Raw genomic sequence first — 26,953 nt, 5'->3', positions numbered from 1 at the left:
TGTGTAACGTGTTTCCGGCTACCACACAGGACTTCATTTATTTCACGATATGTGAAGGTTAGTCACGCAGAAGATTTGGAGTTATTAGGATATTTTATGAGGGTTGGGCACATTCTTTCATGGAGAAATTTAGATAATCGCTCAGGCGTGTATTCTAGGCTGAAATGCCCAAAGAAGGATTCATCAAGTTCGTACTTAGTTAGCAGAATTATGAAATTGAATACGTTTAAACGATATCTTGAATCGTTGAATCCTTTTCTTTCTAATTTTTTGCTTTACTGGATGTGCTGACTTTGATGTGAGCAACAGACATCAATTGTCCTGCATGTACAAATGACTACAGCGGGAGTCTCGCTTTCCGGACCTGCTTGTACTGCACATATCCGCAATACTTCGCATATGCAAATGCAAAGTACGAAGATCAGTAAAAGTGGAGGCTAGATGATTACTTTATGAACCAGGTTCAGCTCCTCTTACTGTGTTCTAACACTCCTTACTTGCACATTTGTTGATCATATCTCAGCCCAACCGAAACAAGCGGCTCGTACTGTTGCGCAATAGTACTTGCATAGAAAAAGCAACCACCTATTGTCTCGACGACAATATTGAAGAGCTATCGAAAAAAGCATAGGTACCATGAGTGTTCATCATATATGGAGAAGGTCTCTCCGACAATGTTCCGTCGGGTTTTTTATCCGTAGTAGACTATTTGCTCAGCCAAAACTCTACATTGGAAACTGCATTATTTTGAACCGAGAGCAATTCGAACTCGAATCATTCGGCTTACTTCGGCACATTGGTTAATACGTGCTGCAAAAGGCTTATTGGGATATGCTGGGTTGCTTCGTTTGAATGGATATTGGCCCTCGATCTGAGATATTCGACTCCTCATGTTGAGCCGCTGCTATCAATAAGTACGACCATCTGTTGGGTTCGACTTTGTGGTAAGGTTCATTCGCTCTTATGTGTTCTCGGGAAGATGCTAACAATATGAGAGGATATTATTGGCTTCCAATTCGAATTAAAAATCCAAGAACGAGCAGCCTAGTTCGGCAATGCCTTTTGTTGACAAAGATAGTCTATGCGGGCTATACGGAAACGTTGGTAGAGTTGGTATGACTGTGAGTTTGGAAAAGTGCGAATGCAAAAGCAGAGCTAGCCAACACAGCTGACATGTTATGGGCCAAGAAATATTTTTACCCCGGGCCATCATGTTGATACAATCATTGTCAGCTATCTGACTGCTGGAAGAGTCACGCAAGTAGCGTGCCAGGACACTATGGTCATTATTTCCAAACTGTCAGGACATCTACAGCCTATCAACCTTTGATTGACGAGTTCCACCAGTCGGATACTGTCTTGGTAATAATCTGAAATAGGTTAGAGTCGAAATGATTACATCTACGGATATAATCATAGGAAGGATATCGTTGTCCGGGAGCGATAAGTCAGAGCCAGGGTCTGCTTCCTGGCTTTCTTTAACTCCGAGAACGGAGCTTCTGGTAAGACTACCGAGAATACTCACGATTGAAGCTCATGTGTATTACTTCAATAGAATGCGTGATTTGGCATCTGGAGAAGGCCATTGATGTTGTGGACGTTTGCAAGCGAGGAAGCCAACAAGACCCCTGTTTGGTGGGCTCGTGTTCCAGGGCCGGCTAAAGTCGGCGGCCGAGTGCTTCAACGCTCCGATTAGCTCGTCTCAGTCACATGATACCGATGAGCCGAACTTCGACGACGACATTCCAATCTTCCTCGCGCGATCAACGCTTTTTCATACTTGACATCTTCCATCGCAAAGACTGTGACAGTCTGGCTGACCTGCATGAAAAGTAAGCAATAATCTTTCCATGGTTGTGTCTCACATGGTATCAAGTCGAAGCCGAACCCTACAAAGAGAGCCAAACCAAGTGTCACAAGGAACCAACATATCGAGAAAACGGGCCATTTCATTGGGATTCTGAGGTTCCAAGAAACTTCTCTTGTCACTTATGAATAAGCTCTTGGCCGCTGGCCGTTGCCCGTGTGATAACACCAGCTTCATACATGGAGGCTTGGGAAATCAATTTTGATCTGTGTTAGCCGTGAATCATTGGAAGGTTAGTCCGCCGATCTCTAAGCCCCTATTGCCCTTGAAAATATGATTACCATCGACTTCTCTGTCTTGCAATACCATTGGTGTCGGAATCAAGTCATTTAGGTGTTTGAACTCTTGAATCCTGGAGCATTAAAGCCAACAAGTTCTGTCAGTTGGATGGAGATGGTGCTCCATTAGGGTGTTTAGATGCTCTTTTTCTATCAAACTCGGTGCTATAATTATTGCATATGAGAGCTAATCTTCAACCAGATACTTGATTACATCTTCATTTGATGGTAAAACCTAGTCCACTTCCGGATAATTTCGACACCGCTATCGTATCCTCATTCGGCTCATCGTGGAGACTTTGGATGTTTGGAGCAGTCCAGTAAATACGGTCCCGAAGTCAAGATTCCATTTTTCGATGCGCCCCTGGCTGCTAAATGAGATCAATCGGATATCTTGCCTCACATCAAGTCATTAAGTTACTTTAAAGTTCACTTTCTTTATCAACAATCCAATAAACACGAGTCTTCTCTGATATGTAGCGATGCCTCTGATTCGACTGTTTGCGATGCGACTATTTGCGTCGTTTGCCCATTTTCACCTTCTGTGGCTATAAAGTATTCGGCCATGATAATTGCAAGCTGCAATGGGCGAGACTCCTCCCCTAGAATCGGTCACCAAGCATCGCGGGCCTCCTGGCTTTACTCTATTGAGGTTTAGGGCGATTAACTGTCATCCGTATTGTTAAATTCGAAGCAATTCTCACCTACGCCGCCGCTGGCAAACAACACACTTGCCATGGCTCATCCACCATCATATGAGGACGCAATCGCAGATGTGGATGTTGTCCAACTTGTATGCCATTACTTTGATGATACATGCTTAGTCAACAGTTCTCGTGTATGTACCAAATGGCACAGTACCATGAATAGAAGACTATGGCGGGACCCATTCGCATTCGTCGCCAGTCGTCCACATCCATTTCGTAAGCATGCATTTCTGTCGTCAAATCCGGATCTAATATATCACAGGTAATGCAATGCAACTTATACGCAAAATTAAAGAAATACCAGTCGAAAGAACCGCGCGCACTCTCAGATTCGTTATGGCTCTGGATTTCCGGCCGCTACTAGCACTTGGAAATGATCCTGCTCATAATGAAAGTTTTCAACATTACGAAATGTATTTCAGTACGCGAACAGCCGTGATGTGCTCCACCTATCTACCAAATTTACGTTTTCTTTACCTTGCAGGTCTGCAGGTTATTGATCGTGACAGACCCTTGTGGCAGACGGAGGATCGAGTCGACAGACCGCGTCAATTATTGCTTCTAGATGCTCGCGGTGTTCGCGCATTGAATTGCGGATTAATACCTCAGCATAATGCTTTTGGTAATTTGATGTTTGTCGATTTATCTTATACCATCCGTCCCGAAGGGTTCCAACGGATCTTCTCTGGGGGTCGGTTCCTAAACTTGAGGGTGTTGAAGTTGCGAGGGCTCAAATTGACAGACTCAATGCTTCCGGATATTATACTTCGAAGTGGTCATCGATTATGGAGTCTAGATATTCGGGATAATCTCTTGACAGTTGCCGGCGTCCAACAATTGATAGACAATTGTCTACAACCATTACCACCGCAGCTAAACGATGTTACTAGCCTGGAGCTCGTCGAAGCTGCTCCGAAATACGAGCGAGATATTACGCTAGACCATCAAAGTCAGACCGAGAGACTTTCGATAGCGTGTCGGCCTGATGACGAGGCGAGCTTTACGAGATATCTCAATGTCAGAGGCAATCTTTTGCAACCACTGGGATATGTGCTTGACGAAAAGGATGATCTTTTGAAGGCCACTGGATTAACAAATCTACACATTTCAGGAAACAAGCTCAATGCTTCCGCAGTCGACATAATTTTGCCGTATATGGTTCACCTTAAGGTACTCGACGTCGCATCCATTCGTGTCCATCCCTCACAGTCAGGGAGGAAATACTCTTATCTCACCACGACACAGAACACCCTGCCACTAATCCAAAGTTTAGGGTGCTGCACGGAGTTTCTGCGCATTCATCACTCAGCCGTGACCGGTACTAATACTCCAATATTTTCATTGTCATCCTTAAAGTACTCTCTTGCATATCTCAGAGATGCTGAGAAAGCAAAAATGGCAGGGAAGCAGAAGCTCTTTCTTCCGCGTGACAATTATCATCTCCGTCACCTTACGCTTACCGATATTCCAACCAAATCATTCGGTCCGGTCATTCACAGACTTATCGACTTCTTAAATGATTGCGTTGCTCAAGAGCGTGTGCTCCGTGACGCCGCACACTCAGTGGGGCTCAGGCACCGTCGTGCACCAAAACTACTATCCGGTCTTCACACACTAAGACTCGAGTTTATGGCGGAAGATACAGGATTATCGAATCAGAGCGTGGGTTCAGCGAGTGAAGACCATGACGCTGACGGCTTCTTACGAGAATCCGAAAAGGACTTTTCATTCTTTGACGATAATCAGCCGCGCTCCGTACCGGTTATCAAAGAAGAATTTGTACATGATGTTTTGGGTACGATCAAACGTTGGAGAAAATACAGTATCCACAAGTGGGCCGGAAAGTTGGAAATTGATTTGCCTCATGGGTGACAGACTTTGAAAAGTTTTTGGGATAAATTTTATCATCTACTCGATGGGATATTGTATTCAGTATATTGACTTTAAAGAGGCAAGAGAGAACTTTGCCAACAATCATCATTTGCGCTTATGATGTCTAGAAAGCTTTTGTTCTTGATAGGAGATCCTTTACTCGAACAAATCCATCCATCCACTAAGAATACTCAACAGCAATCCTACTCGAATCATGCTTAGCAATATCCTGCGACTTCGGCACTCTAATAATCAACAACCCATTCCTCAACTTCGCCCTCGCACCATCCAAATCCACCGCCGTCGGAAAAGTGAAACTTCTCTGCAAGCACCCAACATGCCTCTCACTCAACCGCACCTGGTACGGCTCCTCCGTCTCCTTCCCGTCCTTCATCTCATGCGCCTCTGTTCTCTCCTCTCCCTCTTTCCAAAGTCCATGCTCGCCCTGGAAATCCCGCCATTCGTCATCCAATGCAAAGCGCACGGTGTTCGCTTCGACCAACAGAGTTCTGGGCCCGAGTTTGTCTATCACAATATCCTTTGGGTCGCCTATGCCTGGGAATTCGCCCTCGAGAATGAATGTCTTGGCATACTCGCGCACGTCGAAGAAGGGCGCTGTTACGTCGTGGGCTTTTGGATGGGAAAGGTTTTTGTCGCTGTAGTATTGGTCATCGAGGGTGTGAACCAGCGAACTTAGGGTTTGGTGTGTAGGCGTGAGGGTTATGTGTATAGGGCGGAGGATCGAGGAAATTTGGAGGGGATGGAACGGCATTTTGGCGGATGATTTGAAATTTTTATTTGGTTTGTCAGAAAGAATCTATTGGATTCTTGCCAAATGAGATACACTTTTCTGTCCGTGGCTTGATCTTTAAACATTTTTTATCGGAGGATAATTGGTCGCTTATATTAAACCGGTGGTCTGATAAACGTATGTTGTGAAAACTGCCCAGGTGTTTCAAGCGAACCAAGTCAGCCACATGAGCCTCATGACTGGCGAGCCTTGACTCTTCCACACAGTACCTATGTATCATACCACTCGCTCCAAAACCTTCGAACAATTCAGATTTCTTCTAAAAAAGTATCACACCACCACATAAAATCCGGGATCAGACCACTTCCATAGGTGGACTCAGGACTGACAGACCTAACAAAACCTTGGTACTGTAAGCCAGATCAAATGTTCCACCTGCATCTGCAAATTCTGCATTAAAGCTGCAGTATAATCTCTGGCGTTTCGTTTCGCATTTCCATCTGAGTATGTGTCGTCCGCAATCGCAACACCTTCCCACATAGAGCGTCGACCCTTAGATTGTGTAGCGGTGATTCCATCTCGCTTAAAGCTCGATTTCTCTGTGCATATGAACTTTCCGTGGACGTCAAAATCTTGTGGCTTTGTGCTGGATCTGGTATTCGGATGCGCAATATAAAGTATTATGAGACAGTGAGGCTGCTCTACCGTGGAATTGGCGCGGAGATATTGAGCCACCAGTACATCATCACGTTATGGTTCAAGAGACTACGTGACCGACTCATACGATGTGGAAATGCTAGCGAGGTGGAGAGAGATATATAAAACAGCACTCTTATCACCATGGGTACGACAACCAGCAAGTATCAAGTCTAACATCAACACATTAAAACCAATTTACCAAGTAAGCGAGATACAACCCTCCGAGTCTATCATTACTGACATAACAACTGGCTAAAATTCAAACCAACTCAAAATGTCCGATAACCAACACACCATCGCCACCGACGCCGAGCTCCTCACCAGTGCCTCCGGAGCCGTCGTTGCAGTCGACCAGATCATGAAAACCTTCAGCTCGGAAGAGCACAAAACCCAACACGCAGTCAAAGCCGCCATCGGCACCGCGGTAGCGATTGGAGCTTTTGAGCTGCTACGTCGAGAAGAGGAGGAAGGGGGACGACGTAGGAGTTCTTCAGTACGGCGCAGGAGTTCGTCGGTGGGACGTAGGAGTTCTTCGGTACAGCGTCGGGGCTCGTCGAGTCGATCACGCAGTCCGTCGCCGAAACATCATTTTCGGCATATTGCGGAAGAGGTGCTTGGGGCATATGGAATTGGGAAGGAAATGATGGGGGACAAGAGACATCATGTTGCGCATTTGGTGGAAGCGGTCATTGGGGCGGTGGGGTTGGTTCATGATGCGAAGGCTCATAGCGAGGTTAGAGATGACGAGAAATAGGGGTGATGTGTTTTTGTTTTACTCATGACAAATGCAATCTTACATTTGCAGTTTGAAGTAGCCTGATTGATGTGAGGTCGTCAAATGAATCGTACATAATAATGGGGTTCGAAGCGTTAACTACATGGTAGTGAGATTAAAGTGACCTGATTTCGACCCTGGGCAAAATCCTTCATATCTCTGCTGAAGAGAACGAGAGTATGAATCGAAAGAAGAAGAGTAATTATCTTTATGAACGGTCACGAGAAGTCATTATTTGCGACGATCTAGTTAATGATATTGAATATTCCCAGAGAAAGAAAAAGGGGGTATCACAGTCCGAATGTCGTACCACAATCCGCATGTTGACTTGTCTAAACACGATGCTATTCTCTCATCTCACCCCAGAAGTTGTGGTCATCGGACTGAGGTAGCACGGGAAATGTGGGATCTGTTTACAGGTAAGTGTTCGTTGCAATACTTACAAGGACTTATCACTAGTGATTAAACTTACCATAGGACTGAACATCACCTAAATTCAGCGATTCAAATTGAGTAGGTGGCCAACTTTCTGAGTGATCGGGTAATGCATGATTGGAGAAATAAGACACTTGTGGATTGGAAGAATCTGCTGACATGTTCAGCACAGGGCTTTGATTTTGGCCAAACGAAGTATCAAAGTTCTGTAGCCACGTGGGCTCATTGACTGCGTTTCCGTCAGGCAGTGCGCCTAAGGATGACATGGAGGAAAGAGGAGGTGCGGGGCTATCTGATTCTTTTGCCGATAGACTTAAGAGCAATCGTTGCTTCAGAGATTTAATCAGGAGCCAGTATTTCCGAGCAAAGGGACTTCGATGACCACACAATTCGAGTGTTCGGAGCGCAGAATCAATCGAGACCAATTCGAGGGATTGATCGAAAATGTCCAGTGACGGCGTTTGCTCATTTTGTTTCAACTTCCAGACAGCGGCAAGAATCATAATATGAGCTGCGTTTACTAAGAAAAATCTGTAAATATTCAGTCCCAGAGTTCGTATACTTTCAAAGGGTAGATTGTAATTACACTGGTATGAATGACTTTTTGGGTGCCATAGGTGTAGCCAAAAGGGATGTAGCACTATTGATTAGACGAGATGCATAGCCAATACTAGGAGCAACATCAGCTTCATTCTTGCAAAGGAGACCTTGAAGCTTTATCGGGTTTCCACGTACCATAGAGTTGCCTCGGCAGCTATTGCTGATGCGATGGGACTAGCAAAGCTGCTGGAAACTTTCAATTTCAGCACCCGTAATAGGAAAGGCCTTGTGCCCAGAATGCATGTGCCAAAATACATAAAATGCAAATTGAACTGTTAAATTGTCAGAAGCACGCTTACATCATAAGCGTCACACTTACAATAACTTCAGCCTGGTCCTTTGGGGAGTCAGTGATGTCGCCTGACTCAATGTATTGCTGTAAGGGAGCTAGCAAGCTTGATAACCAATTCTGGAGCTCTCCTTTGTATTGATGGCATATGTTAAGACTGGGTTGGCCAGAGAAATACATGTCACGTAATATGTTCCCGGATATGATTGAAAGCGTGGTGAATTTGTTCTGAGGGATATTTTCCAAACCTGACCGGGAATCAGGATCCTGTTTCAGTGTCAGATGAGAAGATGATCAACGCAACGAGACTAACCTTCAAGATTGGATCCCTGGAAATACTTTCCCTAATGCGCGGAAGTCGTCCAAGAAAAATTGCAACCAAGCTATCGCGATTATGAGACAGATACTTGGCGTGTATTTCATTGTAAACATACCGGTCAAACGTAACGATGCTAAACCATAAGCGTCGCCAGTTATGATATATATTGTCCGGCAACTCTTTTAAAAGATTTTTTCCGGTATCCAATTGAAATTTCTGGGCTCCCCGAATAGCTGCATCTGTACATAGTAAGCTTTTAATGCGCCAGAACGATGTTGAAAGCGATGACCATACCGAGATGCATCCACACGGAATTCCATTTCGTTGGTGGCTGATAGATGCAGAGGAGAAGCATTGCCCGTATTACCCATATTGTGCTCTGTGGGTTTTCGTCGATTGCATCGTCCATATACCTCTGACCAATGTCGTGGTACGTCTCACTATCCATCTCGTACATATCGTCAAACTGAGCGCCAATAGCAAAAATAAAAAACATCTGACAAAACCAAGCGATTGAGACCTGTTTCGGGCTCTCGTACATTTGTGCCAACTGTGAATACACTTCTTCTCTGTCGCAGATATAGAAGATTGAGTTCTGATAATCCAAGAACAAATCTAGACAATGGCGGGCCATATCCTGCGATGGAAGTGAGTCCTTCAATATCACCCGGACGTGATCTGGACTTCGACCCAGAGACAACTCTACCAACGGTTGCGTATCAGCCGAGACAAGGTCGCCCACGATGGAGGTTACTTCACGATGAAAATCTGGTAGACTGGGGTTACTTAAGGGCGCACTTGGTATTATGGTTCCAGGAGAATGCGGACCCCGATCTGAGTCCAGATCCAAACGTCGAATCTGCCAATGATTAGACCCGAAATAAGACGCAAGAGAGGGGATTTACAATATCGCCATATATCTTAGAATAGAGGCGATCATAATCCGCATCTGAAATGGAGTTCTGACTCGTCCTAGTAGACCTGCACCGTACACGACTCAGATTAGTTCAATTGTATTGATCAATAAATGGATGTGGGACAGGAAGTGTAAAGATTGGTACGAATGGTAGACGAAAGTAAAGAAAGAGGCACTACTGACTCGGAAATCGGGGATCGTTGGTTATCAGAAGCTGGTAGAGGTTGTGATTGTAATTGAGATAGCAATTGTGCTTGAGGATATGAAGGTTGTTCTTGTGGCTGTCGTGGGGTTGGAGGTAGTGAGAGGGGCAGTGGGAGCTGTGCTCTACGGTACGAGCAAGCGATGCTGCGCAGCTTGCAATTCGAACAACGCGGTTGTTCGCCACCACACTTCTGATGACGACTCCGGCACGTGTCACAGGTCAATGTTCTCTGTCTCGGCTTGGTAACCCGGTGAGGGTCATGACCAGACATCGTGGTGTTGTTGCGGCGAATCGGGAAGGGATCAACGCGCAAAATACTCACAGATCTACTACGACCTCGGGAGGTTTCGAGATTTTTCACGTGGTGTTGGTACCATTCTGACCCGCCTCGATCTCGATCACAGATCCATTTTGGGAATGTTTCTACGGCGCCCAGATTCACGGTACCGACAGTGACTGTCATGCAGTCGCTGATAGGCCAGGACCTGCACCAAATGTGGACAAAGGCAATCCAAAACAAAGACAGTACGACCGTGGCAACTTCGGAATATGGATGGCCTGAGGGGAGCAGGATAGCAACGCGAATGTTAGCTTAAGAGGTGCATTATTAGATGGTACAATATAACAGACGGTCCAAGTGTGTATGGTTTCCATTCAACACACCACGTGTTAAGCAGTGGTTAAGAGGAATTAATAAACTCCCCACAAAGCAAAGCAGCTGTATACCTATCACTTCTGCAGACATGATAGTACAGCCTGCTGACTGACCACCACCGTGAGTGAAGGATTGCTGAACTTGTTAAGCCGGAGAAGAATTACTGCTCCATCCGCTTCAACTATGCCCCATCGGGTCCAAATTCGTGATATCCATGCAAGTGACTTTCCCATCAAGCAACAATTCACTAATCGCTTTTCCTGTCACGGGAGCATTGGAGATGCCCCAACATGAATGGCCTGTAGCAACGACAAGTCCTGCCAACTCCGTCTGCCCTACCAAGGGGTTACTGGTTTTCCCAGCGCCAAGTGTAGGTAAGTAGCACGCTCGGCGTCCTGTTACCTGGCCGTCTCGAAGCTCATCGGACACACTTGTAACAGCATTGATCATATCTTGGCAGAACTTTGAAGAGATGGAAACGTGCTGACTAGGTGGCGGCAAAGACGTCTCTAGATCACCAGGGCTGCAAATGTACACCTCATTGTTGGAACGCCCGTAAATTTCCAGCGGCATGGGTTTCGCTGTCTCGCCGGGTGCTGGAGATTGGCATTGCCGGATATCAGAAAATAGACAGTAAGGAGACGCTGGTCGAGGGAGCTTGATTGTCACACTGTGGGCTCGGAGAGGTACGATCTTGATTTTCGGGAATAAGGAAGTAGTCCATGGTCCTGCAGCAAGTACCACATGAGTGGCTGGCAGAGTATGTCGTTCCATTGTTGATTTGTCCACATAAGTCACGGAGCACACTTTCTTTCCTATGAAATCTTCGAACGAGGTCAGAGGCTCTTCCACTCTACTATCACGCGATACGTCAGCATCGCAGCAATTGATGTGTTCCACGGTACCCAGGACGGTTCTCAACCCGCGCTGCCCAGCCAACCGCGCCATGGAGTTTGTAAATTGATACGGCTGGACCTGTGCCGCAGTGGTTGTATCTGCGAATTCTTCATACACAGGAGCGCTCTGCTGGTTGAACCAGTCCAAGTCATCCGGCAGGAGGGAAGATTGCTTCTTATCCCGTGCCCACCACTTCCCGAGCTCGATAGCCGGTGAAGTGTTCGCATCCGCACTGACAATGCTGGATTGGGTCGAAATGGCCGTAAGCTGCCCGCATCGAACACGGCGATAGCTCCAGAGATGAGCACCGTCATGATCTTGGGCAAGTTGGCCATGAAGGTCAAAACTTAGACCAGCAAGATTACTCGGATGTGCCCACGCCGCGACGAGCCCGCCTGCTTTTCCGGACGCTCCATTTGCTAACTTCGAAGCTTCGAGGAGAGTGACCGTATGGCAAGACGGATCAAAGCGAGGATGATGGGTGATGTAGTACGCTGTGGTGCATCCTATAATTCCTCCTCCTGCATCAAAGGTCCGTTAGGAGACACAGGATACAAATGGGTTGGCGCGCCTCATACCTATGATAATGATGTTTTCCTTCGGAATGGACATGCTGAGAGATTGACACTGGCATATTGGTAGACTTGGTCCATGTCTGCCAAAGAAAGGCCGCGGGACGGCCCCAGATCAAGTAGACTGGGGGAACTCTGGAGGTTCCTAGGTTCCAACCCTCCATCTCCCATTTGAACAACCTACAGGGTCACGCAGGCTTAGTCACGTCTGCTCTCCCGAGTCCTCGGACGGAAACTGGAACGAACAGAATCGAGTGCCGGCCTTTGCCGCGACTGATGAGAAAACGAGCATTGGGCTGAGGGTCTGGGAGACCTATTCGTTCGGCTTAGACATGATATCTTCCCTTGTGTTTGCTCGTTTGCTCGCGGTATCTTGTTATCTTGTCTGACGAGGGATCCCTCGCAGTCCAGCCCCGAGGGATAAGCTAAATATTCCTCGGAATATATGTGGGGCATTGGGCCCAACGAGCCAACGGGACGGTCCGCGGGCAGGGCTTTCCTCGGGAATAACACTCGTCTCGGTTTGCGGGGAATCGTGATCGTGAAGCCAAACCTCTCAGCCCGTCTTCGATACTCAGCCTTATTCCAACCGTTGCGATTTCCTTCTCCCAAGCGCGGAATACACTTCAGTTTCCTCGCGAAAAAAAATATAGTGAATTCTCTCGGCATGTCGGTAGCCATGCCAGCGGGGGCTTCCGAGCCTCGCTTCGTTTTGAAGGGGCATCCAAAACATCATTTATTAGTTCTACAGTGACCACCATCCCGCTATTTGCTAGTCAAACAAACAGTCTATGCTCATCTTACAGACCTGATAAACACAATCAGCTGAGACATCGATCGTTCCACAAGTACTCTTCACACAAACGTCATGGCCTTCCAGGTAAGTGCCTGTCCTGCTAGCAACTCGAAATATATGAATGCCGACTGACGTTTCTCACAGAATCAAGATTCTGCTATTGACAGCAACGATACCTCTCTTTCGTGGCCCGACGCTCCCTGGTTTGACCGTAGGTTTGTCTAGAATTCAAAAAGATCAAACTGACTTTTATTCAGAATACAATTCATTGTCCTATGACTTTGACGACTATGAGTTACTCGCCGGACTGCCCGTTGACCAAATCTTACCAGAATTCACATTACCATCGCCAGTATCAGATTATTCATCGATGAATATGGACGGTCTGTTAGAGTCACGCGACGATGTGTGGGATATTCTGAACGAATCCAGACACCTTCATGACGATCCATTTACTCCAGCGGCAACTCCATCGAAGAAAAATTGTTCAACCGATGCCACACACTCACCATCTCTTGACAGCTGTCTTGGGACCAACTCCAGTCCCACAGTCAAGGCAGAAAAGACATCAAAGTCTCTAACAGAGAAATCCCGAAAACAGGACTCAAAAAAGGCTCGAGGCAAATATGCCCGATCTAAGCGGCAGAACGAGCATAATCTTATTGAGAAACGATATCGGAACAATCTCAATAGCAAAATCAACACTTTAAGAAACAACATTCCATGTCTTTCGAGCATTAAGGAGAAAGAGTGCGGGAACGACGGTATGGAAAGTGACGACAGCGATGGTACAAGATTACAGAAGTGTAACAAGGTATGTCTCATCTATTCTCATGGATTTTGTCCAAGTTATACCCACACATGCTTGTTCAATGCTTACTTTTGGATTATAGGGAATAGTTTTTGATAAAGCTGTTGAATATATCGCCGAGCTGAGGAGTCAAGTCCTTGCCTTGTCTAAAGAAAATGAAAGGTTTAGATTGGCGGTACGGGGAAATTATCTCTAGCACACTTTTTACTAAAATCGCTTTACAAGGATTTTCTCATATGATGATAATATGAAAAAGTGCAAATTAATTGAATGACATTTATGATCAACATGTATATTGACTTCAAAATATAAATATATTTATGCTTGGTGAAAATAGTGTCCTTTCTCTTCGGACTTGTCATCATCAGTTTCGTTAGATTCGGTGAGCGATTCAGCCTCACCGGAATTGCCTGGACGCTGCATGTCACACCATACGTAACTGTCGCAATAAATGAAATCCTATGCCTCCTTCGTCACTCCAGCACATCAATTACGCCTACGGGCAGGAACAATCGATAACAGCCATGCTTACGATGTTTTGTTTCTTCGAGGAGAAACCATGTCTTTTAGACACCGAGGCCAGCTCAACGTCCCAGATTCTCACCTGCACGCCTATTTTTATGGCTGATATTTTGCATCCACCAGCTGAAATACCACCTAATAAGAGCGCGACTCAACAATCATGGCGGACAAGAGATTCCCCCGACCTTACACGCTCTCTTGTAAGATTCTTGTGCTTGCCGTTGTCAAACCATAGAAAGCTTAAACTATCGGAAATCTCGATATTCAAATGCCAGGAGGAAATATGCAGCAGACGAACTATCAGAACGGATTGCATAGTGTTTCACAAAACGCGCCAACCACGGGTCACTATGTTGAGAACATGTCAAATGGAGGTCTCCAGGTAGACGCACGAGGCAATGATCAGTTCAAAATCGAACAGCCATTCGCAGCGCCTTTGCCAACGCAGAAAAGCACAACACTCTGTGGATTGCGAGAGCGTACGATATGGATGATACTAGTAGCCTGCGTTTTGCTTGTCATTGGAGGAGTTACAGGAGGAGTAGTTGCCGGTCTTCGACGTAGATCGTCAAGTAAGTTGATGAAAGCTTCCTCCTCGCTCCGCAGCTTCTTCTTCAATTGCTAATATAGCAGATAAATCTGCCATTTCTGCAACAACAGTAACCACCACTGTATCAGCGGGATCGGCTACTCAAACGAATCCAGCCATCCCAACCTCCAGCTCCAGCCCATTCGATTCGAATGTCTGGTACCGCCTGACAAACGAAGATCCTGGCACCTCAATTGCGCTGGATGTCGTAAACGATAACGACATCGCTTCAAGCGGGAGGCTTCAGATGCAAACACCAAAGGCAGTCTCAGGACAATACTGGCAGATACGTCAGTTGGCAGACGGTAAATCATACGCGCTCTGCACGCAATTCCTAGGTCCAAATATGCGGCTCGATGTGTCTGAGATCACTCCACATCTTGCGCCTAGCTCGACAAGCTTGGGACAACAATGGTTTATCACTGCTTGGGGGGCAGGAACCTGGAGGGTTGCGAATGCAGTTAAGGGGGCAGGCTTTTATTTGGATTCGCGTGGGAGTGGGGTGGTGCTGTATATGAACGATGGCTCGCTTCCTGGTCAGCGTTGGAAGTTCGAAGCTTTGGGGCCAATTAATAATTCTTCGTATACTTTGTAAGATATTGCGACAGGTCCGCTCTTTACTTTTGACACTTGTCAATAATTTATACAGTTATCGAAAATAGTCTATACATTTGTCAGTCATCAGATACTTTCGAGTACCATTCCATACACCCGGTATAACGTTAAGAGTGTGCAACATCATCCAAGATTCCAAGGTACCTAGGTACTGATGGCATTTTCACTGTAAATTTTCTACACGAAAAACAAAATCAAGATAAAAGATCTAAAACGTCTATAATTTGTCTGTATGACGGGGTACAAGAACCGAAATGGGGTCTTGTAATTTGAATAAGAATGTCTTCATACTAATAAAACACCTATGTTCAAAATCTCAAATATCAAATATCCATGTAGCAAGAAAGGGGGTGAATCATGTGATAGCGACAAGCGACAAGCACGTGCCGAACCATTCTAACCGCAAACATCTAGCGTTCGCGGAACGCTCATCACCAATCACAGCTTCACTCTGGATCGTCATATGCTGGCCTTGTCTTGCTGGCTGATCAAGGCGGAATCAACACACAAGTCATCCACGCCGCCTGATACATCGAGACATTCACTTGCTTCTTGAAATCTCTTCTTCTGCATAGTTTTGACTCTTCCACTTTTGACTCGGCACCCCTCTGCGAGTCCGCAGACCCCCCATTCCTCCTTACAAATCCATAATTTGAAGCTATGCGGTTACCTCAAAAGTCCGCCGATGCGGCCATCCTTTCCGCATTACTTTTTCCTTTACTATCGGCTGCCGTTGGAAACTTGGACTGCAGCCATATACGAGTCGATAAAATATCCTTCGACCTCAGCTCGCTGGGTGGTCCTCATTCTGTGAAACATACATTTGATCTGGGAGATACGAAAGAGCGGAACGCGACATACACAATTGATTTATGTCAGCCGCTGAAGAAGAAGAAGCACAGCGGTGATACTGAGGGCACCGATTGTCCGAACAGTTCGAGAAGTGAGTGAGATGTGGCAGAGTGTGGAATTGCTGCTAATAAATGTTAGTTTGCGCGGTTGACAATCTTGTCAACAAGAATGACAATACACATATGGTGGAGCAGGTATATCCTATAGCGGGCGAGCTTAGTGAAAGAGGAGGCGCAAATCTGGATGCGAAATGGTCTCGACTGAAGGCTTCGACCGGGCATGAAGATTCGAAAAAGGAAGGATTATCGCTGGAGTTGAAGGGAGGGTTTAAACAGACAGATGCTGGGAAGAAGCAACCTCAGATGGCTATTATCGAGTTCTTATGCGACAGATCAAATTCGGGCCTAGAGAATATGCCAGATGAGAAGGATGATTATGAGCGAAAGGCGAAAAGAGAAGACGAGAAGGAAGCCCCAAAAGATGATTCAACTCCTAGCTTGACTTTCGTGAGTTATGGGGAATCCGAGGCGATCAAGGGGACCGATTTGCTGCGTTTGACCTGGAAAACCAAGGTCGCATGTGAGGATGCTAAAGAGAAGCAAGATGCTGAGAAAAGTAAACACTGGGGATTCTTCACATGGTTTATTTTGATGTATGTTCACGATCCTTCATGGCGAGTATTGGGCTAACAGGTCTGCAGTGCCTTTTTATCGACCGCCGCATATTTGATATTTGGTTCCTGGCTTAACTACAACCGTTATGGTGCCCGTGGATGGGATCTTCTTCCCCATGGCGACACGATTCGCGATGTACCCTACCTTGTTAAAGATGCTATGCGAAGGGTTGTCAGTACAGTGCAAGGTGGCGGAAGTAGAGGGGGCTATGCGGCTGTATGAAAGGGGGATGAGAGGAGAGAAACAAACTTAGCGATTCCCGGGGAGTCGGGTCAGATGCCAAAGGAGACTTTGCTTCCATGTATTATCGTAGCCTAGTGGTTAGGGCGGTGACTTCAATGTATACTTTTTTGTACAAATGTAGCGTTTAGTATTCAGCGTGCTGTGACTAATGTCACTTTCTCGAATGCCTCTTGTTTCTTACCTTGAGAAGTTTTTAAATAGAATCATGCGTCGGCTGAGCATCTTTGATCGATGAAGTTTAAGTCCCCGACCACACAACTATTACAACACTTCCGAATGAAGACCTGCAAGAGCGCAAACAATTTAACATTGACGGTGATCCGGGAACCGTAACGATCCCATCATTCCACTGTGGCTTCCAGATCCATCCACCCAGTGGACCGCATCACAGCAAAATAACTAGACTCGGTTTTGAATTGCATCCACAATTTTCGGAAATCGTCTTATCACATTTCGTCTTGATGAAATTACGACTCTCTCTGTCAATCTATGTACAGAAAGTTAATGCGATACTTATAGCAAGTCTAGACCTCCTTCCAGCCATAAAATTCCGGTCGATTAAATTTCAATAACACAAACGCTTTTCCCATAATTCGTTTTCACATATGTACCTAACAGTATTTACAAAACCCTCCTCTTCCCTTCCTTTTCACGTAATCAACCAAAATCACGGTTGATAAGTATTCATCACACCCCAGAAACTATCACTCCCAAAATCGCCCGCAAACTGCCATGGCGCGCCTACTGGCCCCACAGCACCGACTCCAGATCCAATACCAAGACTATTGATATCCCACGTCCCAGTTTCATAGGAGCTCGAATTCATGTCCTCCATTCCAGTGCCGAGATCGTTGTAGATGAGATCGTGCATCGGATGTAGCGGGGTAATGGAGCTGAAATCTACTTGCGGAGTTGCGTCCCAACCAGATGCCGTGGCGGAACTGGGTATGCTTTCTGCTGGAGAGGTGAGATTGGCTATCGATGGGACGTTGTATTGGCCGCCGTTGCTATCGGATCTGAGCGATGTGTTCGAAGGTGTCAAAGACGGTGGCGCGAATTGGTTGTTCGGATAGGCTTCTGGTGTAGCAGAAGTGGGAGATGATGGGATAAGTTTCCCTGGCCCTTTTTGGATTTTCAATGCTTTATTCAATCGAACATGAATTGCTTTTAATACACCTAATGCTGCCCTCGCCATCGAATTTCGTTCGCTCATCGTCTGGAACCTCTCCATGCCCCATTCAAAGTGTTGAAGAGCGTCATCTAGATCTTCTCTATTTTCATACGGATATAAGATGTAAACCACAGCCACAAGAACAATGGCATCGAATGTGTTGAGAACTAACGAGAACATCTTGTAGTGCAGAGAGCTCAAGTTGTTAAACAGGGTCCGCTGCGCTCGAAGTACGTCTAATGCAGCTTTTAATGCACAGGTTCGACTGGTGCTGGTGGTGAAGATGTATGGACGGTGGAGAGCCATGATGGTAAATGCGGCGGAACCTTGAAACGTGTTTCGACAGTTCGGTAGCCAGTAGCATTCAGGTAAGGCATCAAAAGATGTATCTGGATTCTGAGCTCTAAAAAATGGAGGACAATGATATTGTATCTGTTTGATCATGGTGTGCATCTTTTCCACTCTGGCTGTATTGTTCTGATTCGGATCCTCCTTTTCCAGGTTGAAAATATCCCACAAAGGCGCACTGATTTCCACACTCCACAGAAGCATCGTCAAAGGTGTTGGAGGATCTGAATTTGATCTTGGAACGGGTGCTGCTTCTCTCCGATTCTTGGGGACCGGTGCATCAATCGGGAATGAGGGTTTTCCGTCGCGAGGATCAATCGTCGTCGGTCGACCGAGAACAACTGCCATGTGGATATCCCATAGTGACAATATCAACCACACTCTTCTTCGAAGTTGCTCATGCCACAAGCCATCAAGTATATCTTCCGGCTTCTCGTCTGGCTTCCTGCTCTTGATGATATCCCTGTGCAGACCAATTTCTTGTGCATCGCGAATTGTGGATGATAACGAATGCCATGATTCTGTAATCATACCTACGCTCTTCAAATATGACGTCCGTAAAAACCCAGCTTGAACCGTTACCAAGGTCGTCTGTCTCTTGCCTAGGAGATTCAATATCGAAAGGCTCGACTCGCTATAATCACTTGCTAAATCATCGAATGACATTCCGCCAGCATATTTCAATGCGTCGAGACTCTGATCGTATTCGATAGGTTGGTACTGTAGTGCAAGCGCTAGGCATTGGAATAGTAGCGCTGGAAAGAACTGTAGATCCGGAGGCAACTCTGAAGGTCCTTTATTTATAGTTGCGAATGGCAGATTATGCCAGTCTTGCAGATGATCCCGAAAAATCCCTTCGTCTATGGAGTAATATTGATAATTGACTTCACGAAAGAACGTAACTAGGAGCTTGTCGATATATGGTTTCGAAGGTAGCTGCCTGATGAGATTTTTGTACTTTTCCCGTAATCCAGTCTGTTCCCGATCACTTGTCATCGGTCTCGACATCAACAATCCTGTCTCACTGTCGTGTTTCTGTATCTTCTGGTAGATACCCAGGGTAGTATTGTTGTTGCCGTTCGGTCTTGCATATCCAAGGCCTGTAATTTGCGCCGCCGTGTCGGAGTCCCCATCATTGGGCTTTATCACGCTGAATTGTCCTCCATTGACCGAGGCGGCATTGACTCTCTCTTCGAGGAGTTGTTGCTTCCGGGCTGACTCGTTCTCGTAGTGACATAGGGATCGTTTGTTTCTTGCGATGCAGTTGGAGCAAGGAGATGCGCGATCACACTATCATGCCTATTAGCTGGCCGTCTAGTAATGTAACTATATATCCACGAGCTGTACGCTCGATAGCATAAGGCCACTTGCTGTCTATGAGGGATGCGACAACCCGTCGACATTTGAACCTTGACAATTCGATTCCCCGATGGTCTCGAGCACGAGGGGTTACTAACCTTCTGCTTGCGACGATGACATTCCGTGCACGATATTACTATTCTCTTTCTTTTCCGGGGAGCTTTAATCGGACTTGGAGGCGTAGGGGCGTCGTCGGTGGCTGGATTCATGGTTGTGGGTGGGAACTGGAGGTGTTGAAGGAGGGTTGGATTCTCATGTGGGGGGAGTGACAGAGGAATAAAGATAGAGGGATATGGAGTCCAAACGTTGACCAGAAGGATGGATGATGGCAGAAAATACAACACCCTGCACCGCAACAGCTAGTCTTTGGTCTCAGGTCTGGATGACAATGTTGTTAATGCAGACTCGAACTCAACATTATAGACGTTTCTTTTCTGGTTCATTTAATGCACTTCCTTGATCAAGGTTGGCTCAGGTTGTATGTAGGTGGAATCAGCGTCGTCGTTAATTGGGACTAGCGTCGGGTTTAATGAATAATGCCGAAGCTCCTGACATTCCATCACATCACCCTCAGCAAACCTGGAAGCTATCAACTCAATTAGGTCAATCTGGTCATCTTATACGGTATCCTCAACCTTAATGAGTAAATGCTGGTTCGATCTCGAGTGCTCAAATCGTCAATTTCTTGCCTCATGCATGCCTCAACCGTGGTGGACAAGGACGTAAGAATACTCAAGACTCAAGGTGACGGATTCTTTCGACCCTTTAACGAGCGGGTGCAGATATCGATGAGGACACTAGAGTTCGCTCTTTTCACAGGCCAGGAGGGCCAGTCATAAGTGCAGGGACTCTCTACGCCGTGAGAAAACCAGCAGACCGAGGAAGACTCAGTTAGCAACAAAACTGTCGTTGACTAGTGTGCAACATTCCGTCACGTCTTGTATTGATGGCCTTCAGCCGACTGGCATACTCCTAGTTCTCCCATTAAGATGATTAATTAAGCATCTACTACTTCAAAAGTGCAAGTATCGCCTGCGAGCAATCCTGAGAGGCTGTAGAGATAAGTGTTCATGTAAGGAGAACATACCTGCAATTCACAAAACTCGCTTAAATTTGGGAGCGCATGTTAGCTAAGGTAGGTACCTAGGTACCTGTTTCATCTTGAATTCACGGTGAATTCTAGTATATGGCAATTAGTCCTCTGAATATGGTCCACTCCGGGAATGCTTTCTTAGTGTGTGTCGTCGAGGAGTTCGTGGGATTTTCCCATAGGAAGAGCATGGGTTTTCTGTTTCAGCGCTCAAAGCAAGTTATCAGCTATTGTTGATAGAGTTTGGCCGCTGTTACTTGGAAGTATTTTAGTATCCTGTGATACAGCGGTCTTCAATCAACAGGACATGCTAAGCACGTAAAATTCCATATTTACTAGTAATAGCCTAAGAAGTCGTTTGTAGCTTTTTCGACAGGCAATGGGGGTTTCCATTATTTTCATGCGCTGTCATGCTGATTTCCTTCAAGAAAGTTCCCCAGTACAGAAACATGAGACTCACACCGAAATCAATATCATTATACCCTTCCACGTACCTTCTCATCTAATAGTCTGGGTTTCGGAATTCGTAAGCCGACAGCACGTGTAATATTTTATCGGGGCTGGCTACTACTGAATCATATTTTCCGATATATTCTTTCAGTGGGAGACCAACCCGATCTAGCGAGTCATAGCCATACACCAATCTGTTCTAGGCTTCTAGCCGCCGTTTGAGGGAGCTGGCAGTACCACTAAGCTGCATGGCGAAGACCCTGAAAACTCTGACATCAAAGCCGGATAATGAACAAAAAATAGCTCGAGAGAACGATAATAATATAGTTTATACTGTTGAGTTTTTCACAAAGATTTGAAGTCGACGGACTTTACCCACCTCCAGATCTTTTAAAATCACTCGATGGTCGCCCAGCTCTCGTCCCCCCTCTCCCCTGCGCCGAAGCGAACCCGCCTCCCACTGGCCTAGTAGGCAGGCTCGAGGCAGGGTCCAAACTGACGTCACTGGGATGCTCCCTCCGTTTCCATACTGACACTTTTGTACGCCCCTACCAGGAAACCATCCCCCCCCCCAAACTCCACTTTGCAGCAAACAAATCTGTTTGCGCTGCGCTGCGCTGCGTCCCGATCCAAGCCCTTTTGACAGCCAAACCATTCGACAGACGAACTAGACAGCCACTCACACGACACAAGTCACGAGTTACTTCCCCTGGGGTCCTGTCTTCCCGCACACCATCTCGTCGCTATCTATACCGCGGTTGTCTCTCCGTCGTCCGAACAGCTTTTTCTATACTTTCATTTTCAGCCGCAAGCCCACCAAGACTCGTTCGACAACCATTCCGTGGCACTGGTCCACTTGGCAAGCAGGCGATGTGAATGTTGGGTTAAGCCAGAATCCAGGTGAGCATATACTCCATCTTGAACAGCAAACAATGCTAATTGGGTCTTTCTTGCTACCAAGAGCGCTCCTCCTTTGCAGCCTTCAACACTTGGTTGGAATCTTCGTTTTGCGTGGCCTCTTTCATCGTATCAAGCACGGCCTTGAGCAGGTAAAAAGGTCAGATGGCACCTGTTGAAGCCACCATCAACTTTTCCAATTCAGACGCAGGAGTTACAGACAACGCGAGAGCAAGAGAAGTATACAAGTATGTCAAACGTGCTACCGATCCACGTCGACGACGAAGTGTCCCCGAGAGAACTAATCGCGCTGCACCAGATACTACCAGCCAAATGCTCCCCTCGTAGCAGAACCAACCTTTCCAGCGGAAGCTGTACCTTCAGAAGGTCAAGCAGAAGGAAAAGATGAACCCCCGCGAAACATTCCTGTCAAGTCAGACATCACCTCGTCCAAGATATCAAGTCCAGATACCGCCTTGACAGCATTCTGCCAGCTATTGACATGGAGATTGGGCGCACAAAGAGCTATGATCGGGTATGAATTTCAGTGTTTCGCTTCTCATGCGCCTTACTGAACGTACTAGTCTTCTAGATGCCGACACACAGTATTTCATCGCGGAAAGTACCAAGACCGTTGATCTCGTAGACGCCGCCAAGCATGCTCCAGGGGACGACATATGGATGGGATGTAGTTCTGTCGCTAAAGCTGGGAAGTTGTGTGAGAGGTGGGAGAGTCCCAGAGGCGGCCCCAGAGAGATCATTTATACTTACCGTGCTATAGAACGATTCAAGTAGAAAGATCAACGGTTCCGGGTGAAGAGGATCTCTATCCAAGTTTCATTATTAATGATTTGGAGAAAGACGAACGATTCAACCAACTACCTTTCGTGACCGGGCCTCCAAACTTGCGATTCTATGCTGGCGTCCCACTAATCACCAAGAAAGGTATTGCTATAGGTAGCTTGTTTATCGTCGATGACCGTGTACGCCATGGGCTTTCAAAGCAGGACATTCACTTTATGGGAACGATGGCCACGACTGTGATGGCGCATCTCGAGATATCAAGAGAAGTGGAGGAGCGGAGAAGAGGAATGAAGATGAGTCGCGGTTTGGCGTCATTTGTGCAAGGCCGCTCCCAATTATTGGAGGCAGATGCTGATGCCGAGGACGGAGAGGGAATAGGAATCGTGGGCCGGTTCGAAGTTGATACGCCGATTGCAAAGACTCGGTCGCGAGATTCTCAGGGGACATCCATACCTTCGACCGTTGGATCATCGTCGAGTACTGATCGCAAGCATTTCCAGCCTGTCTTAGCAACCACTGAAGGTGGCATGGTTGAATCTCCTGGCAAGATAGACTTGCATCATCATCGCCCCGACCTTGCGGCTGAATCTCAACGAGGATCCCATGCTTCTATTGGTACGACGACTGGAAGTGCATGGTCACCACGTTCGCAAGACAAGAATAGTGACGAATCCCCAGGCAGTCAACTTTCAGAAGAATCATCGCAACGACGTTTGACATCTCGCGCCGCGAACCTCATTCGAGAAACTTTCGAGGTCGATGGTGGGTGCATATTTTACGATGCACAAGCAGGTTCTGCTTCTAATAAGTCTGAACAGGCGGAAAATTCTGACAAGACGACGTCTGAACACAGTTATTCCGATAGTCATGTTACTAGCAGTGATGAGTTGTATTCGCCAGAGGATACAGTAAATGCTAGTGGTGTTCAAGCTCGAACTTCTCCAGGGGAGAAAACAACCACTCCGTCAGGACAGGCATATACCCGTAGTTCTACTGCTTCCAGAAAACTGGTGGATATCTTAGGATTTTCTACCCCTAACGCGGCATCTATTCACGGGGATCCTGTCCCTGGACCAGATTCATTCCGACCATTCCACGAAAAGGCGCTCCATGTCTTGCTGCGACGATACCCAACGGGAAAGCTGTGGACATTCGACTCAGATGGCGAGGTTTCTTCGTCCTCCGAGGAAGAGTATCATCGATTTGCTTCTGGAAAGGACGTTCTCCAGAGAAAAAGAGACTTGCACAAGAGGAAAGCGAGAAATGCAAGGCTCAAGACCGACGCCAAATTTCTGGCTAAGCATTTCCCAGGAGTGCGTGAGCTCTTGTTCATACCACTTTGGGATGCCGGAAGATCTCGTTGGCTTAGTGGATGCTTTGTGTGGTCCACTGAAATTACCCGTATTCTATCAAAGCGAAGCGAATTGTCTTTCTTGACCGCCTTTGGTAATTCCGTCATGGCAGAGTGGTCTCGAATCGACACTGAATTCGCGAATCAAAAGAAGGGTGATTTCATCGGCAGTATCTCTCATGAGTTGAGATCGCCCCTTCATGGCATTCTTGCGAGCGCAGAGTTTCTCGGGGAGGAGGTACAGACGACGTATGAGAAGGGTCTGGTGGAGACGATCTCAAGCTGTGGCAGAACATTACTTGACACCATTGTAGGTCAAGCACAGCAATGTAATTGTTATCACAATGCTAATTATCTATAGAATCACGTCCTCGACTTTTCCAAGATCAATCATTTCGAAAGAACATGGCGCAAAAACAGAAGCGGTAATGTTCGATCGGCCATGTCTGTGAAATCAGATATACCGATGATCAACCTCTACGCAGATGTAGATGTTTCGGTCATATGTGAGGAGGTTGTGGAAGGCGTATACGCTGGACATATATTTCAGAGCGGTACTGCTGCTGCCAATTTCGACATGGTTGCAAAGGTTCCCACGACTTCCCAGAGCTTCACTGGCACAACAACTCTACCACAACAAGTTGGTCTTGTTTTTGATGTCGACCTCGAGGACTTTAATTTCACGACTCAACCCGGTGCTTTCCGCAGAATCGTTATGAATCTTCTAGGCAACGCGTTGAAGTATACAGCGCACGGCTATGTTAGGGTCAAACTAGCTTCTACGCCTATGGATGACTTTCATGATGCTGAGACCGGGGAATTTGTTCCAAGAGCTATGCTCCATCTTACAGTAACGGATACAGGGCAAGGAATCTCACCAGAATTTTTACGCTCGAGACTTTTTACACCGTTTACTCAAGAAAACTCTCTCTCTAGTGGGACTGGACTTGGACTTGCTATTGTGAAAAGTATTGTCTCTATTTTAGAGGGTGACATTACCATAGACAGCGAGGTCGGTCGTGGAACGCGTACGTATCTGAAATCAATTTTGGAGCACCACTAATCTCTTGCAGAGGTCCGCGTAAGTCTCCCACTCCTACGAGGTGGAATCAAACGCCCCGAGTCGGTATCTATTAGCACCCCAAAATCGATGACATCATTCACGAAAGAGACAGATGAATCAGTTGCCAAATTGCGATCCCTAGTCGCTGGGCAGCGAGTTTCATTGCATGGGTTTGACGCTGAGATAGAAATTCCGGCTACTATGAAATTGGCAAAACTATTCAAAGCATCCATATCAAACTTTCTCACGAATTGGTACGGGATGATTGTTGTTCCATCAAATCAAAAAGCCTCCATTATCATCTCTAATGATGGGTCAATCCCCACGCTATCAAAAATTGTCCGAAGTTCGATCAAACAATGGAAGATTAATCCGACCGTAGTAGTGTTGTGTTCACATGCTTCACGTTTTGATCGCACAGCGGCTGAAGCAGAGAACAAACTTAACATTGGTTATGTTAGCAAGCCAATTGGACCTTTAAAGCTAGGAAAGGCTATCGCTCAGTGTTTCGAGTCTTCACGACCGGTAACACCAGGAATGCTGGATGTACCCCCGACCCCCGAGAGCAATGACTTGACCAACGTCTTTGAGGAGATGACATTGAATTCTTCTGGTGGAGAGGTATTGGACAATAGTAGAATGGCCGCGGATAGCGACAATGCCCGAAAAGCAATAGAGAGTCCAACACCAAACGCTGGTCCCACAGGTGAAAAAAGAACCGAGTTTCCCTTTCCCACACCAGGCAAGGCAAAAACACTTCCAATGGCAAAGGAACTCTTCCAACCACCGCTTATAAACGTTCAATCGTCGAAAGTGGAGGAGCGGGCGGTCGATTTGAGACCTGAGGCAACTGTTCCTGTTCCAACAAGCAAGCCTCCAAGTTTCTTGCTTGTTGATGACAATGCGATTAACTTGACGTTATTGAGCACATCTATCAGAAGGCGAAAGCACGAGGTTATTGATACAGCGATGGACGGTCTTGCAGCTGTCAGTCAATTCAAATCTAGACAGGAGGGTTATGATATTATTTTTATGGATATATCGATGCCCCTTCTCGATGGATTTGGCGCTACAAAAGAGATTCGAAATATTGAAGTGTCACGAAAGGCGAAAGCAGCGGAAGACAATGTAGCCTTCACTCCAGCATTGATCATTGCGCTCACTGGACTTGCCAGCAGTGAGGACCAATCGAGGGCCTTTAAGCTAGGCGTTGACCTGTTCCTGACGAAGCCGGTCAGTTTCAAAGACGTCAAGAAGATGCTTGATAACTGGGAAGCGAATAAGGAGAGAGTGTCTAGGTCGTGAGAAGCAGAGAATATGTATGATTGAGAGGGGAGTTTGTGGGGAACATTAATGGCGTTTGGTAATTATGAAGGTATGATATCATGATCTGGCATTCAAAACATGTGTGTTGCTCTTGTATAGGATAGATTGGAGAGACGAAAGGGTATTTAATGTTTGCACGGTGGCAGCGTTGTGAT

At 46.4% G+C, this 26,953-nt stretch overlaps 8 protein-coding genes across 8 annotated transcripts; 5 read left to right on the top strand and 3 right to left on the bottom strand.

Annotated features, from left to right (window-relative positions):
* Nucleotides 1–2,881: 2,881 nt before the first annotated feature.
* On the top strand, nucleotides 2,882–4,724 carry GLAREA_06146 (RNI-like protein; the record flags this gene model as incomplete). The annotated part of the gene is made up of 2 exons (XM_008081560.1): nucleotides 2,882–3,068; nucleotides 3,115–4,724. The coding sequence occupies 2 exons, from the start codon at nucleotides 2,882–2,884 to the stop codon at nucleotides 4,722–4,724; spliced, it is 1,797 nt and encodes a 598-aa protein (XP_008079751.1).
* A 181-nt stretch (nucleotides 4,725–4,905) lies between these two features.
* GLAREA_06145 (HSP20-like chaperone) lies at nucleotides 4,906–5,496 on the bottom strand (the record flags this gene model as incomplete). Its single annotated transcript, XM_008081559.1, has 1 exon — nucleotides 4,906–5,496. The coding sequence occupies one exon, from the start codon at nucleotides 5,494–5,496 to the stop codon at nucleotides 4,906–4,908; it is 591 nt and encodes a 196-aa protein (XP_008079750.1).
* Nucleotides 5,497–6,448: 952 nt separating this feature from the next.
* GLAREA_06144 (uncharacterized protein) lies at nucleotides 6,449–6,928 on the top strand (the record flags this gene model as incomplete). Its single annotated transcript, XM_008081558.1, has 1 exon — nucleotides 6,449–6,928. One exon carries the CDS (start codon nucleotides 6,449–6,451, stop codon nucleotides 6,926–6,928), a length of 480 nt encoding a protein of 159 aa, XP_008079749.1.
* Nucleotides 6,929–7,293: 365 nt separating this feature from the next.
* On the bottom strand, nucleotides 7,294–11,877 carry GLAREA_06143 (Nucleotide-binding protein; the record flags this gene model as incomplete). The annotated part of the gene is made up of 12 exons (XM_008081557.1): nucleotides 7,294–7,358; nucleotides 7,422–7,915; nucleotides 7,971–8,054; nucleotides 8,120–8,256; nucleotides 8,304–8,540; nucleotides 8,587–8,656; nucleotides 8,708–8,831; nucleotides 8,887–9,451; nucleotides 9,498–9,573; nucleotides 9,692–10,304; nucleotides 10,617–11,786; nucleotides 11,844–11,877. 12 exons carry the CDS (start codon nucleotides 11,875–11,877, stop codon nucleotides 7,294–7,296), a joined length of 3,669 nt encoding a protein of 1,222 aa, XP_008079748.1.
* Nucleotides 11,878–12,705: 828 nt separating this feature from the next.
* GLAREA_06142 (HLH, helix-loop-helix DNA-binding protein) lies at nucleotides 12,706–15,150 on the top strand (the record flags this gene model as incomplete). The annotated part of the gene is made up of 7 exons (XM_008081556.1): nucleotides 12,706–12,717; nucleotides 12,778–12,844; nucleotides 12,891–13,447; nucleotides 13,527–13,619; nucleotides 13,927–14,166; nucleotides 14,259–14,538; nucleotides 14,600–15,150. 7 exons carry the CDS (start codon nucleotides 12,706–12,708, stop codon nucleotides 15,148–15,150), a joined length of 1,800 nt encoding a protein of 599 aa, XP_008079747.1.
* A 680-nt stretch (nucleotides 15,151–15,830) lies between these two features.
* On the top strand, nucleotides 15,831–16,918 carry GLAREA_06141 (Mannose 6-phosphate receptor; the record flags this gene model as incomplete). Its single annotated transcript, XM_008081555.1, has 3 exons — nucleotides 15,831–16,113; nucleotides 16,161–16,674; nucleotides 16,723–16,918. The coding sequence occupies 3 exons, from the start codon at nucleotides 15,831–15,833 to the stop codon at nucleotides 16,916–16,918; spliced, it is 993 nt and encodes a 330-aa protein (XP_008079746.1).
* A 688-nt stretch (nucleotides 16,919–17,606) lies between these two features.
* On the bottom strand, nucleotides 17,607–20,026 carry GLAREA_06140 (Zn2/Cys6 DNA-binding protein; the record flags this gene model as incomplete). The annotated part of the gene is made up of 2 exons (XM_008081554.1): nucleotides 17,607–19,748; nucleotides 19,916–20,026. The coding sequence occupies 2 exons, from the start codon at nucleotides 20,024–20,026 to the stop codon at nucleotides 17,607–17,609; spliced, it is 2,253 nt and encodes a 750-aa protein (XP_008079745.1).
* Nucleotides 20,027–22,419: 2,393 nt separating this feature from the next.
* Nucleotides 22,420–26,777, top strand: GLAREA_06139 (ATPase of HSP90 chaperone/DNA topoisomerase II/histidine kinase; the record flags this gene model as incomplete). The annotated part of the gene is made up of 6 exons (XM_008081553.1): nucleotides 22,420–22,502; nucleotides 22,574–22,789; nucleotides 22,839–22,979; nucleotides 23,036–24,719; nucleotides 24,771–25,437; nucleotides 25,483–26,777. The coding sequence occupies 6 exons, from the start codon at nucleotides 22,420–22,422 to the stop codon at nucleotides 26,775–26,777; spliced, it is 4,086 nt and encodes a 1,361-aa protein (XP_008079744.1).
* Nucleotides 26,778–26,953: the final 176 nt, after the last annotated feature.

The sequence above is a fragment of the Glarea lozoyensis genome, assembly GCF_000409485.1.
Source record: "Glarea lozoyensis ATCC 20868 chromosome Unknown GLAREA15, whole genome shotgun sequence".
Classification (NCBI taxonomy): Eukaryota; Fungi; Ascomycota; class Leotiomycetes; order Helotiales; family Helotiaceae; genus Glarea; species Glarea lozoyensis.
Note: the sequence above shows the minus strand (reverse complement) of the source record. Positions and strands in the feature narration are given on the sequence as shown.